The sequence below is a fragment of the Eschrichtius robustus genome, chromosome 1 (genome assembly GCF_028021215.1).
Source record: "Eschrichtius robustus isolate mEscRob2 chromosome 1, mEscRob2.pri, whole genome shotgun sequence".
In the NCBI taxonomy this organism is placed as follows: domain Eukaryota; kingdom Metazoa; phylum Chordata; class Mammalia; order Artiodactyla; family Eschrichtiidae; genus Eschrichtius; species Eschrichtius robustus.
Genome location: NC_090824.1, coordinates 169,885,604 through 169,900,450, shown reverse-complemented (window position 1 = coordinate 169,900,450; position 14,847 = coordinate 169,885,604). Strand labels below are relative to the sequence as shown.

The following is a 14,847-nucleotide window of genomic DNA, read 5'->3' as shown; positions in this document are numbered from 1 at the left end:
CCTGTCTGTACCGGCTGGAGAAGGGGGTGTTGGGTCTATATCGAGGCCTCGTGTGCGTGAGCCCCCTGGTGCCCGTGACCCCGTGACCAGTGTCCGCGGGGCAGTCGATCCGTCCACAGCGACAGCCAGGACGCACTTCACAGCGAGGCCTAGGCAGGCGGGCGGGGGGGGGGGCCGCGGCCAGGTGTGTCTCTGTTCAAGTCGCAAAGGCTGGGTACACGGAGGCTCGCTCCTCGGGGGCGCTTTCCGCCTGACCCCTGATGCGAACAAACAGGAAACTCCGTCTCCAAGCTACTTCGGAAACTGGGCTTTTCCTTCCGCGACAGGGGTCGCGTCCGGACAGGAAGCTGACCAGCCGCTCGCCCCTCGCCCTCGTGGCCCCGCCCCCGCCGCGGCCCCGCCCCCCACGCGCGGCCCTGCCCCTGCCACGGCCCCGCCCCCCGGCCGGGCATGCTCAGTGGGCCGGGTCGGGTTGGCAGGTTTGCGTGGCCATCCGCAGTTGCCGGCGCCGGCTCAGCCCGCCGACGCCACGTCCCGTCGTTGCGGCTCATTCCTGGGAAGTTACGTGCGGAAGCGGCTCGCAGGGAGCCGGCGGGCGGGCCGCGGAGGGCTCGGTGCTGCCGAGCGTTGAGCGGGCGGGCCCGTGCCGGTGGCGGGGCTGCGGCCGGGCGCGCCCCGCGGGGAGCCCCGGGTGGGGCTGGCGCGGCGCGGACTTTTGTCCGAGTTGAGTCCCCTCCCCGTGGGCCGGGCCTCTCCGGCGCCCCCGCCCCGCTCGCTCCCGGGAGATGTTTATCTGGGCAGCTGCGTGAGGAGCCGGTGGCTGGCGGCGAGGAGTCTCGGGTCCGAGGAGCGTCGTGCGGCACCGGAGAGACAAGATGTCCGCCAGGGCCGCGGCCGCCAAGGTGAGCGCTTCGGGGGCCCGTCCCGCCGGGGGCCCGTCTTCCTCCTCCCGCGGGCTGGCGGCTGGGCCGGGGCCCGAGGAGCGGGCGGGCGGCCGGGGGTGGGGACGGCCGGGGCCCAGGCAGGTGCATCGCGGCGGCGTCGCTGGCAGTCCCCGGCTCATGCCCGCGCGGGGAGGGAGCAGGGCGGGCAGGAACGCGCAACAGGTCCCGCCGGGAAGCCGGGCGCGGGGAGCGGAGGTCGGGCCGGAGCCACCCCGGTGGGCGGCGGCTGCTGTCTTTGCGGGAGTGGTTGGTCCCTGGCGAAACCGTGTGGTTTCGATCTGATGTCACTGTCGCTGGTATGCGCGCGCCCGCGACAAGACATTGGGACGGCAAACACTCAGCCTGTGTGGAGTAGGTTGGATTTTTGTTGTTTTAACTCTGTTTTATTTACTTACGGTAACATTGAAAAAACTAATCTCTTAACAGTTTTTAATAGTTTAGTTTGAATTAAACTTTCAGAAGTACCACAAAATACCCTTAAAAATGGACAATTAGATGAACTCTAAACAATAAAAATTGGCAAAGACGTGTGGGTTCCTCAAAAAAGTAACACTTTTTCCTATCAATTTTTCCATGTGCTTTGAAGTATTATGCCATTTTCTCAGTGCTTTCAAACCACTTTGTATGTGACATTAAAAAGCTGAAGTTCTTAAAAATCAGTTAATATTCTTCTCTCCTTTTGTACATTTTAACCTTTTTCACCATGAAATAGTACCTGCTCTTTTAAACGATTGAAGGAATACAGAAATGTGAAGAGTAAAAATCTTCTCCCTTAAAAATCAATTCATTACTTCAAACAGTATCAAAGTGCTTACGCAGGTACTGGTTTGATTGTTTTTGTTTTTCTGTTTGAAATGTTTATTCATAGTATCTCGGAGCAGGTATAATAAGGCCCTGGAGTTTCTGATCTCAAGACCTTGTTTTTTGGCTGGCAGAAGTTAGCGGTTACATTTAGTAGTGAATAAATTCTTCTAAGGAATTTAGTGTTCTCTCTTTAAGAAAACTTTCATGTGTACCTTTTTGACCTTACACTGATTAAGAACAATCTAAAGATTTAGAATAAAAGGCAGAATTTTGCATGATTTTAAAATAAGCTTACATTATTTACTTTTCTTGGGAGGAAAGGCTTTGTTTCCGTATTAACAGAGTGTCACTGTGTTCCTGCAGTGTGATCTCTGGCACTTAATATCCAAGACCACACACTCTAAGAAGGTTATTTCATGTATGGAGTGAAGTAAGTTTTCAATAGATTGCCATAGTAAAATGATGATTTAGAAGGAGTCATACATTTTCTCCTGAATTATGGTGTTGAGATTTTATGGCATCTTGAAAAATATCACTAGTTAAACATTACATTTTAGGGACGTTTGCATTCTTAAATATTTATGAGTAGAATGTCAGTTGAAAGCTTATTTTTCTGAAATGCTGTGTTATGAGGCCACCATTAAATCTTATGTAGAGCAAGGCAGACCGTAAAAGATAGGTGAAATGAAATAGTATTCAACCAACCAAGTCACGTTTAATTTTGTAAGGTGATTAAAATGCTTAAGAAGAACCAGGCTGTGTTCTCAATACTTTACATATATTTTTGTTTCCTCCACTTCCCAGTTAAAAAAAAGTGAAGACATTAATTTTGCAGCTTGCTTTTCTTGCTTTTAGCGTAATAGTTTGTAGAACTTTTCTCGAAACCAGTACCTTTGATTCTATATTCTTTGTAATGGTTGAATATTCCATCCCATGAATATGCTGCAGGTCATTATTGCCTTACTGATAGACATTTAATTTGTTTCCAGGATTTTATTGTAATAAGTAGCCTTATATTTTTATATCTGCACTTATATAGTATTACTGTATGTCAAATTCTTAAAAGTGGAATTTCTGGGTCAAAGGGTATGTGCATTTAAAATTCTGATATACGCCACTAAATCTTTCTCCAAAACGGTTGTACCTAGGAATAAATATAACAATTGTTGGTAACTTACCTAATTTTAAAGGACATAAAACCTCAATAAATGAGATGAGAAAATATACTCTCTGAATGGGGGAGAGTGACTCTTGTAGAATATACCAAATTTCCTAGAGTTGGTGTATAAATGTTAACACAATTCCAAATAGAATTCCAGTGCGGTATTGTCGAAAACTTGACATATTGATGAGAAAGTTTATCTGATAAAATAAATGGATGATAGCCATGAAATTTTTGGAAAAAGAATACCTTATTAGAAAACCTAATGTGTTATAAATTCAGAGTAATTTGAAGCAGTCTTTTAGCTCAGGAATAGACATTGGAATCACAGAGTCCAGAAACATCTGAGTGTTTATGAGCTTTTAGTGATTATGATCGTCAGCATTTAATGTGTGTCAGCTATTGTTCTAAGTGCTTAACATGAATTAACTGATGTAGTTCCCAGTATCGATATGAAGTGAGCACTACTGTTATTCCCCAGTTTATGGATGAGGAGATTGAAACACAGAGAGATAAAGTAACTTGCCTAAATTCAACTAGCCAGCAAGAGGGAAAATTGAGACTGTATGATAAAAATAACAAGGAAGATTACTGGAGAAAGGATGGATTATTCAATAAATAGTGCTGGGACTGTTGGTTATCCTCTTTAAAAAAAAAAAAAAATTTATTCTAAGACCACCCCCCCAAAAAAAATCCAAATGAAATGTTTGAAGAAGTGCAAAGAAGATAAATCATAAAATACTAGAAGAAAGTGTAGGATGCTTTTAAAAAATATATATTTCAATTGGAAAGGGCTTCTCAGTGCATGATATTAACTTAAGTAATAAAGGAAAAGTTCAGATATACATCTGAATTTGCAAACAGAATTACTAGTGTACCTGATATGAAATGATTCAAAAGTTGAAAACAGGAATTTGAGGGCGGTTCTCTGTCTCACCAAGGAATTGTTTAATTATGTAAGAAAATGATATGAATAATTGGGAACATTTCCATTTGTTGAATCACAGAAAGTGGCTGAAGCAAGTGCAGTGGCTTCTGGATTTTTAAGCTGTTTCACTTAAGAGGAAGCAATAAAATGTAACATTGTACTGTATGCTTATTAGATTTTGCTGCTTAAAAGTTTCCATTTTGTCTCAGGAACAGAATGTTTTTCGCCTGGTTGATTATTTTTAAAATTATAATGTAGTTTAGTATGGAAATTATTTACACCACTTCTTAGGAATTGATTTATAGTTATCAAATAAGGCACAATGAACTTTCCTTAACAGCTGAACATTTGAAAGTTAAAAACTGTAGAATAAAGCAAAATGAACAAAACTAATTACAAAATTAGTCCTTATAGATAGGAATTGTGTCCTCAGTGGCTGTTATGACGTAGTTTTAATTTTGGTACTTAGTGATTGGTATTTGCTTCATACTGCTTTAAAGGTAAGTTAAAAACTCATTGTGCTTTATGAGAATTCACTAATTGTGTGTGCCAACGTTTATTGGGCTTCACTGTAGTAATATTTTTCTTTACCTGCCAAATTTGTACAATATTTGTTTTTCACTAGAAATATTTTTTATAGTATTTAAGGCGAAGACTTAATTTTTTACGTTAGTGTGTTTGACATGGTAGATGCTTGTGGTTAAAACTGTCATTTATGTGCTTGGTTGATAATCCTGACTGCATTTATAACTCTTAAGTTCATTTTAGGACAGCTCCATTAGACAGGTACTTTTCAAATCTACAGTGCTTCCCCACTAGTGAGTGATAGTGGAGGTCAGCCATCCACACCAACAAATAATGAGGTTAAAACCAATCTGTGGCTTTGAGAGCTGTAATGTAGTATATATAGTACTGTTTCCTGTTTGGTTTGAAGGAGAAAGATTACAGTAGTTTCACTGCCTTTTTTTTTTTTTTTCAAGCCTGGTAACAATGTACTGGCTCTGACTTTTACTTGCTCTTTAATCTTTTTTCTATTTAGAGACCAAATGTAAACTCAGTACAGTTCTAAGAATAAAACTGACTATAAACAAGACAGATCACCAAGCTGCTAAGGAAAGTGTCATTAAAAATAATAATTTTGGTGAAAAAATTGGAAGTGTAATCCTGTTTATTGACGTAGTTCTGACATGATAAAAATTCAGTGTGATGAAAGACCACGAGTCCGTCTGTAAATCCACGTGTGGTGCCACTGGTCCCTGGCCGCCCAGCCACAGCTCACTGCAGGCTCCGTGCCAATCACGCACTCAGGGTCGAGCACTGACGGAGCGTGGTAGGGCTGGAGACCAGCCATGGGACAAGCAGAGTTATTTTTTATTCGTAGAGTTTTTGATCAAATGTTAAATAAGATTAAAAGATAGTTTATGTCTAGTATGATATTTCTGAAATATTTGACTAGAACTTGCTTTGCATCTGTGAATTTTGAAAGACAATCTTGGAAAACCTTCTTAGCTTAACTTTTAATCTTGTAGAAAGAGACACGTTAGAACAGTTTACCAAGTTTTGAAAATTGGTCTGTTTTAGTATAGTATTTCTAATATAAGCCAGCAATAAAAATAGGTCTTTTGCTACTGCTGACCTAGAGTGCTTCCTAATTTATTTATTGCAGAGAAGAGTGGCTTCAGGTTGCTTCTTTATGGGTTAGCCAGGTGCTTGATTTCCATGCCTTCCTAAACAGATACATTCTTAATAATGAGAAGTGTGTGCGATGAGTTCATGGGTAGGGAATTTCATGTTATGTCCTAAAAATGTGTGAAAATAATGGACTCTGAGTGATCGACTATCCCACAGAGTAGTTTTAATATGAGAACACCAATGTTGCCAAAATTCATACCACAAAATACCATTTGAGATTTAATAACAAGCCCTAACTGTTACATATGTAGTGTTAATACTGAATCTCAGAAAGCCCTTAACTTTGGGATAGATCAAAAGGTAAGTTTTAATTTGTGCTGTAGGTGCATTTCAGTGTATATTAGAACACTCTTAACTCTTTCATGCTGATAGAACGCTGGGAAGTGAGTTGATTGGTGAGTGACCTCAATCATTCTAGTTTATCATGCCCAGAAGAGAGGTGAAAACTGGAACGAATATTACTTTGCAGGGATGCTAATTAGGAACATAAGATTAGTATATGCCTGGCTTGATTAAAAAAATTATTTTTGATTTGCTGAAATATTTTTTGTTTTTGTTTTTTAAAAATAGTGTACATTCCCAAAGAGTGAAAGTTCATTTTTTTCTTGGTTATTTTAGGAATTTTCACTCTTTCAGATTGTTGCTAGTAATCTTTTGGGTTTGTACACAGTTTTTGATAACTGAATTAAACTTAATTTATGATTGTTCTCTTAATTCAATACATAATGCTAAAATTCAGGAGGTTATCAGTAATGAGATTCTTTTTGTTAGTTCAGCAAGTATTTATTGAGCACATTTTGTTTTGGATCCCTGTCCTCTAAAGGCTTATAGTTTTTAGCTGCCCTGTATTGTAATAATCAGCTGTGAAATGTGTAATTCATTTTTAAGATCCAAAGAATTTGAGTTTTTACTCTTAAAATAAATATGAGCACACTCCAGGTCATCTTATAAGAGCATAGCACTCTGCTGTGCTTTTTTGGTTGGGGAAGGTGGTAGAATCCCATCTAGAGCCTGGGCTTACTGTAACACATGAGTTTCTGCGTTTTCCCTTGTTAATTAAAAAAAAAATGTTTCAGTTGAATTTGGATACATTCACGCATTTGGTGAAAGTCTAAATAGGAGAAAAAGGTTAAGAATTATAAAGTAATTAGAATTTACTTATATACTTATAACTCCTTGAATATACTGACATGGAAAATGGACAGTAAGCTGGCTGTTACTATTATATTTAGGGTCTAGCCAGTTGTTAAATATGTAACAATTTGGATTTTTGAAACTGTATTCTGTATTTAACAGATACTCACTGCTGGCCTAGTATGAACCAGGCACTGTTCTAGGTGCTAGAAATAGAGCAGTGAACATATCACTATGCTGTACTTGTGGACCATTTTAATGGTGTGGGCAGAAAGCAACAAATAAAATACTGTAAATAAAATGATGATGAGCACTAGAATTCCTAACAGGCCATTTCTGGATCATAACCTGCTTTCCGCAAAGATTATAAGTATCTTGTCTTCTATATTACTTATTTTCTAGTTTTTCTGTATAATTTTACCACTTACGCATTCCGTAAACACTGTGGTTTTGCCTGTGAACTTTACACAAACAGAATCTTCTGGTGTGGATTCTTGTATATGGCTTCTCTTGCTCAGTGTTGTGTCTGTGAGACGATGGACATTGTGGGTGACTAGTTCATTAGCTATCATTATATTCGTGGGTGAAATTCGTAGTCTTCCGTTTTAGGAGGGCTTACTGTCAGATTGGCTTCTGGAAAAAGTATTTTGAATTAGACTTTTGTGGGTTTTGGGGGGAAAATGTATACTTGTCTGAGGGGCAAGAATTAGGTTAAGTGTATTGGCTAGGTGTTGGTACACTAACAACTATGTGAAAAATAGGGAGCTGCTTTTGGTGTTCATATGCTGTTTACCTTGAAAAGTCAGTTTTAATTTTGAGGGCTTTTTATGACTGAGGTCTTAAAATCCATTATCTTAAAGTGTATTTTCATAGGTATCCATTTACCTGACACTGATCAGACCAGTGAAAGTCCTGATGGGGAGAAATTCGTGGTTCGGCAAAAACAAGTAAACACAAGTGTACTTTTCAAAGTATAATTGTAGGAAATCTTTCCCAGTGGTGTCATGTAAAGGAACTTTGGAAGATTTATTTACTGTTTTTCTTTTTTCTTTTTTTTTTTTTTTTTAATAAATTTATTTATTTATTTTTGGCTGTGTTGGGTCTTTGTTGCTGCGCGGGCTTTCTCTATCTAGTTGCAGCGAGCGGGGGCTACTCTTCGTTGTGGTGCGGGCTTCTCATTGCGGTGGCTTCTCTTGTTGCAGAGCACGGGCTCTAGGTGCACGGGCTTCAGTAGTTGTGGCTTGTGGGCTCTAGAGTGCAGGCTCAGTAGTTGTGGTGCACGGGCCTAGTTGCTCCGTGGCATGTGGGATCTTCCCAGACCAGGGCTTGAACCCGTGTTCCCTGCATTGGCAGGCGGATTCTTAACCACTGCACCACCAGCAAGTCCCTATTTTTCTTTTTTAAACAGTGATACATGTTGGAGTATTTAATTAAACAAACGTATACCAACCCATATTTTGATGCTGTATTTCCTGTAAAGTCAGAAGACAGTGGCCATGGCAAGCAGATTTACATCCTAGTTGTAAATATGAGAAATGTGTGTTAATAATAAATAATAGCCTCCTAATACTGAGTGCTGATTCTGTGACAATACTAAGCTAGCTGTTTTATGTGCATTGCCTCATCTGATCTTAACAATTGTGGTAGGTGCTCTTGTGACCTCTGTTTCATAGGTGAGGAATCTGAGGTTAAATTTACTGCTCTGGCTAATGGCACACTTGCTTCTAGGCTTTATAATTCACACATGCGCATGCTTTTACGTTCATGTGCTGTAAGGAGTGTCAAGGAGACGAGTATGGAATGGTGTGTTAGGCGAGTCGTGACTCACGAGAGCAGGAAGAGAGGGTGCTGTGGGGTCAGAGAGCAGGAGCTCCTCTGAAGGAGGCCGATATTGCCCCGCCCCAGCTGATTGTTGCCGGTGGCGAAGACAGCATGCTGGATCTTCCGTTTTTTTTCCAGAACTGGTTGTAAATCCAGATTTTATGTAAATTACCTTGACTTACGTGTTGGGAGCTGACTTCATTTTTTATACCTTTTTATTGTGAAACATAATTCCTATGTAAAAGCGCAGATAGCACATGTACATTAATGAATTATCACAAAATGAACACCCATGTAAGCACCACCCAGCTCAAGGAGTAGAATATTGGCAGCTCTTCAGCTTCCTTCATTGCCCTCTACCTGATAACCTTATCCTGCCAGTGAGCCACTGTCCCGACTGTAAGACCCATGTGTTAGGATCTTCCTGCCAGCACCATTCTTTCCCCAAGACAGCCACTATTCTGACTTTATGTTTTTAAAATTTATCTGTTGTTGCATTATGAATTCATTCATCTTCATTGCTGTTTAGTATTTTATTGTGTGAATGTACTACAGTGTATTTATTCTACCATTGATGGGCATTTGGGTTGTTTACTACTTTGGGCTATTAAGAATAATGCTTCCACTATTAAGATGAACACTTGTTCATCTTTCTTGGTGAACATGTGCATGTTTTTCTCTAAGATGTATTTGGGGATGGAATTGCTGCTGGATTGTTTAGTGTGTCTTCACTTTTAGTAGACGATGTCTTCTGCAAAGAGATTACACCAAGTTACACTTGTCGTCATCAGTGAATGAGAGTTTCTGTTGCTCTGCATTTTCACCAATACTTGGTATTAGCAGACACTTTTAGCCCTTTCTGGTTGGTCTTTAGTGAATCTCATTGGAGATTTTAATTTGCATTTTTTGACTAGATGAAGTTGAACAACTTTTCATGTTTATGCCCTGTTTGAGTCTATTGTCTATTTTTCTTTAGGATTATCTTATTGATTTGCTTTGTATTTTTTTTTTTTTGGATAAAAGCTAGTTGATTATATGTATTGTAGGTATATTTTCCAATGTGGTAGTTCTCTTAATGGTCTTTTGATGAATAGAAGCTCTTCATTTGAATGTGGTCTGAGTGTAGTGACACAAGAGAAAGGCCAGCAAGGGAATAGAGAGTTTCCAGAGAGGGACCTGTCTTTCGGTAGGCCAGATGCTGCACAGAGAGAGGTCAAGCAATATAAGAACTGAAAAGGTTATCATTGAATAACTCTAAGTCTTTGTTACTTTTTACTACGTGAGTTTAGGCTCTGGAATCTGCATCTTGAGTCTACCAGTTAATACTGTGTTGTCATCTGTACAACTCAGATGATCACAGTACACTCAGGGACCCGTCTCAGGGTGGTTGTACACTCAGCACAGTGCCCAGAACAGGGTGAGCTGTTACGTTGCCTGTATCTTTTAATAAAAACATTTTAAGTGAAGCCCACCTTAATATCAGGGAAGAAGTGTATAGGAATTATGGTATTTCTGTGTATGTGCACTCTTAAAACATTTATTTATTTTATGTATTTATGTATGTATGTATTTATTTGATACTGGACAAAGGTTAGTTGAGTCCCAGACCAGCAAGGTGTGTTGTGGTGTCAGAGAAAGTCCTTGAGCTCCCGAGATACTTTCAAAAATTTTATTACAGTAGTATTAAGTAAGAGATGCACTCTTTTGTCTGACGAATTAGGGAATAGAGACTAAAGACTACTCCTACTCCAGTGTACCTGGTTCAGTTGGGCTACCTATCTGATAGGGTGAATGACCTGACCGATTAGCAGATTCTGTTCAGTTCTTAACTCCTGAGCACCTCATATCTTTCCACTCGTTCATGGGTACTTTCTACCATTTACATCCCCCCTCCCTCCAACACACAGATATATACACACATACACACATTCTGTTCTTCTCTTTGTACTCCTGTAGTAGCCTCTTAAGTAGTATCATACCCCTTCTTGTCCCATACAGTCTGTCTTTTTAAAACAATCTTCTCAAAATCCAAGTTTGATTAGTACCCCCTCTTTCCCTGTGCCCCAGTATGCATGCTTATCCTAAAACTCCTAGGTTTCTTAATTGACTTCAGAAGTAAAAGACCAAAATCCATAATATGATCAGTAAGCTGCTACAGGATTATTTGGCCCCTACCTACTCCTCTAGCCTCACCTTGCATCTTTTCCCCCCTCTTGGTCTCTGTTCTCAACCTGTGCTGTCCTCATTTTAGTTCCTAGCGGGTGCTGAACTTCCTGCCAGGTTTGTCTTTGAGTTCCTCTCACGGCACTCATTCTTTGTAGTATTTATTTAAGCCTGTGATAATATATTCAGTTGTGACATTCTTTGATCATCCAGTTCTGCCATTAGACCGTAAGCTCCATGAGAACAAAGGTCATCTTGGTGTGTCCTGTCATCACAGAGCTTAACAAAGTGTCTAGCTTATAATAAACTCAAATATTGTTTGGATGAACGTGGAAAGTGCTTTCCTACCCTAGGGCTCTTGCACATGCTGTTTTCTCTACCTGGAAAGCTTCCCCACTTCTGTCCCTCATTCACCCAGCATCTGTGCCAATTTTTTTTTTGACAAGTGCTTATCAACTTATTAAAAGTTGATTTCAGCAATTTGCAGTGGTGACTTCAGCCCTGACTCCTGGCTCAGTGCTGATGGAGGTAATCTGCTTAACCATCTCAGGACTGTGCAAGTCAGTGAGTCGCTGTGGAGCCTCTTCTGAAAACCATCCCAAGTCTTAGAACCTTCACCACCAGGAATTTTCCTTGTAGCTATTCTGAGAGTCTTGGTATGCATCTGAACTGGTCCTTTCACTTTGAGATGCTTTTCCTTTGTGCCTCTGGTCAAGTCAGTGTTGAGGCTGGTGAAGATGATTGTAATTCCCTGAACTGCCAAGTCTGGTCCCACAGGTCCTTCCCGCATTTTGCTGCGGCCACAACCAGGCTTCTTGCCTGCCTTGTTCCTCAGCCAGAGCAGGCAGAGCTCTGAGGACTTGTCTTCCTCAGAGAGCCATGTCCCAGTACTTAGCCTCGAGAACCTTGTCCTGAGCCCAGAAAACAGTTCAGAACTCTGCTTTAAGCTCCCTGTGCTTTAACTGTATTTCACTGTACAACAACTTGTACTTATTTGTCTGCTGCTTATTTGATTAAAATCTGACGTCCCTCCTGGACCAGAGGCACCGTTTTCACGGTGGTGCTCACTTAGTGGTAATAGACCAGGTAACATTCAGCCAAGAAACTCCCAGAAGGTCCTAGTGCATCTCCAGGACCCGCTGCACTTATCTTTCCTGGAAGGGGAGGCAGCTGCTGAGGAGCCAGCCCACGGAAACTTTGCATAATGGCCTGGCATCTTGGTCATAGGATTCTTGGTTTGGGTCTTTTCTAGATTCAACAATTAACTTGTAGTCCCCTCAATTGCCTTCCTTTTTTTTAAGTGGAAAAAGTTCGAGCCCATACAGAAGTATACGAGGCGTGTAATGAATCGCCACGCTAGCCTCACAGGTCCAGTCGTCAGTTTACGGCCAGTCTTGTTCCATCTATACTTCTACCCATTGTATCCTCTCTCCCCCGTTACTCTGAAGCAAACACCAGACATGTCTTTTCATCTAATATTTGAGTATATATCTCTAAAAGATAAGAACTCTTTAAAAAAAATAACTATATTACTATTATCACACTTTAAAAACAAATTGTAAATTTAAAAATCCACCATTTAGTCAATGTACAGTTTCTAATTATCTTAAGTATCAACTTCTTTTTTCAATATATTTAAGAAAAAACAGGATCCAAATGAAGTCCTCCCATTGTGATTGTTTGGTGTGTCTCCTACGTCTCTTAGACTGTAGGATTCCCCCATCTGGCTCTGGCCCTGGCCTCCCCACCCACGATGCAGTTTTATTGGTGAGGAACAGAATTGTTTGTCCTATGCAATTTCTTGGTCTGGGTTTTCCCTGTCATAGTTACAATGTTTCTTGCCCGCTATATTTCCTGAAAATTGGTGATTAGAGCCAGCGCAGTTCTGTCTAATAGAAATATCATATGAGCCACATACATGATTTAAATTTTGTTAACCACATCAAAAAGTTTAACAGGTGACATTAATTTTAATATTTTATTTGTGCATATATCCAATGTATTATCATTTTAACTGTGACAGTTCTTCCGGTTTCTCAGTCTTCTCCTGTCTTTTATGACTTGGACACTTTCAGTGAATGGCGGTCAGTTATTTTTTAGAATGTTTCCATTTGGGTTTGTCTGATGTTGTCTCATGATTGGATTGAGGTTATGCATCAGATTAGGAAAGGGTATGTGATATTTATGTTTTATTACTGGTGTGATAACCTTGAACATTTGGTGAGGTACTTACTGTTTTTCCCTTTGTAATTGATAAATATCTTGGGCAAGATACTTTGAGATTGTTTCTCTTCAAACTTTTGCCCACTGGTTATACTCTTTGATCTTGCCTGCAGCAGTTATTATGGTGTTTTTTCCCTAAAATAGTGATCTTGTATTTCTCTCATTTCTTCCACATTCCTTTGTAAGGAAGAGCTGCCCCTTCTTCCTCATGTATCTAGTTATCTGTACGTGTATGTTTTAACTAAAAACCATGGGTTTATATGGACGTCATGATTCCTATCCAGCACTCTTCATTCTAGCCTTCACCCTTTCTTGTAACATCTTTCTCTGACAGTGAGAAATCAGCTCATTGTCTACAGTATATTCAGTTATTTGTTTATTCCTCATGTACCTGTCCAGTAGTTAGCAGATTGTTAACCCATCCTACCCTTCTGAGAAACAGATTGACTTAACTCGAGTACAGTGTTTGTGTACAGTTCTTTGTGTCTTTAACATTACAGTATCCAGTCAGAATAGTGTTTTCCACAGTTACTTAGCTGAGTGTTTTTCTACCCATTCTCTTTGGTTGTGGTATTCATTTGTAGTAGATAGGTTTATCTGTTACTGTTTGTATTTCATTTTGGTTCCCACCACCTCATCCTTGTTTATTTTAATTATTTATTTGTTATTTTGGAGTATGTGAAACGTTACTGTAGTTCAGTGCCACAAAGAAATGTCATTCCTTCCTCAGTCCTACTACCCTCTCTCTCCCTTCCACCCCATACCTACTTACTCTGTAAGTAATCAATTTCTTTAGTTTCTGGTTTATCATTTCTATATTTCTTTTGCACAAATGAGCAGATACATGTATATATCATATTCCCTTCTTTCCTTCATGAAGGGTGGAATACTATTGATATTTGTGTACTTTGCTTTATTCTTTTAAAGGTCTGTCTTTGAAATTGCTCCATGTCGGTTCATAGAGATCTTCCATTTTTCATAGCTGCATAGTACTCCACTCTGTGATGTGCTGTAATTTATTCATCCGTTCTCCCAAGTTTGGTCATACAGGTTGTTCCCAGTATTGTAGTTACAAACATTGCTACCATGAATACCTGGTACATATGTATAGTCACATTGTTGGAGGTTTATCTTCAGGACAGATTTCCTAGGAGTGGGATCTCTGGGTCGGAAGGTTAGGTACACATTCAGTTTTGTTAGGTATTGCCAGATTTACCTCCAGAAAGGCAGGATGAATTTGCATTTCCCCTGGAAATATTTGTGAGTGAATATAGCCTCACAGTCTTGCCCTTCGACTGCTTTGGCAGGTGAGAAATGGCATCTTGGTGTTATTTTAATTTGCATTTCTCTAATTATGACTGAGTTTGAACATTTTTTCAAATCTTAATATCCTTTTTGTGATGTATTTTTCCCCATTTTTCTACTGAATTTTTTTCTGCAGTTTTGATTTCTTTATGTTTTAGGGATATTGGCTCTCATGGTGTATCTTGCAGTTTTCTTAAGACTTTGTTTATGGTGTTTTGTGTTTGTGTTTCTTTTTTTGGTCAGGCAGACTTTTAAAATTTTTTACATACTTTGTTTTATTTCCGTTAGACTTTGAGTTATGCTTAGAAAACCTTTCCCTACACTAACATTAAAGAGGAATTCACCCAGGTTTTCTCTAGTACTCGTATGGTTTTGTTTTTTACATTTAGATTCCTAAATTCATTCGAAGTTTATTCTTGTGCATGGTGAGATATAGATCTAATATATGTTTTTTCCAAATGAGAGCCCAGATGTTCTAGCTGCATTTATTAAAAAGTGCATCTTTACCTTAGTAATTTGAGATGTTACCTTTCTCATACACTGATTTTTCCAGTGATTTGAAGGTCTGTTTATGAATTTTTCCATTTTATTCCACTGGTCTATTTGCTCGTGCCCCAGTATCACACTTTTAATTGTAGATGCCTTATAGTATGTCTTAATTAAGAGGCCAT

At 39.9% G+C, this 14,847-nt stretch overlaps 1 protein-coding gene across 5 annotated transcripts in view; it reads left to right on the top strand.

Annotated features, from left to right (window-relative positions):
- Positions 1 to 470: 470 nt before the first annotated feature.
- The window catches only part of TJP1 (tight junction protein 1), a 113,453-nt gene continuing 99,076 nt past the window's right edge, over positions 471 to 14,847 (top strand). For all 5 annotated transcript variants that reach the window (XM_068559284.1, XM_068559275.1, XM_068559266.1 and 2 more), the window contains exon 1: positions 471 to 902. In XM_068559284.1, coding sequence (XP_068415385.1) covers positions 876 to 902 — 27 coding nt within the window. In that variant the 5' untranslated portion in view covers positions 471 to 875. The remainder of the gene's footprint in view (positions 903 to 14,847) is intronic.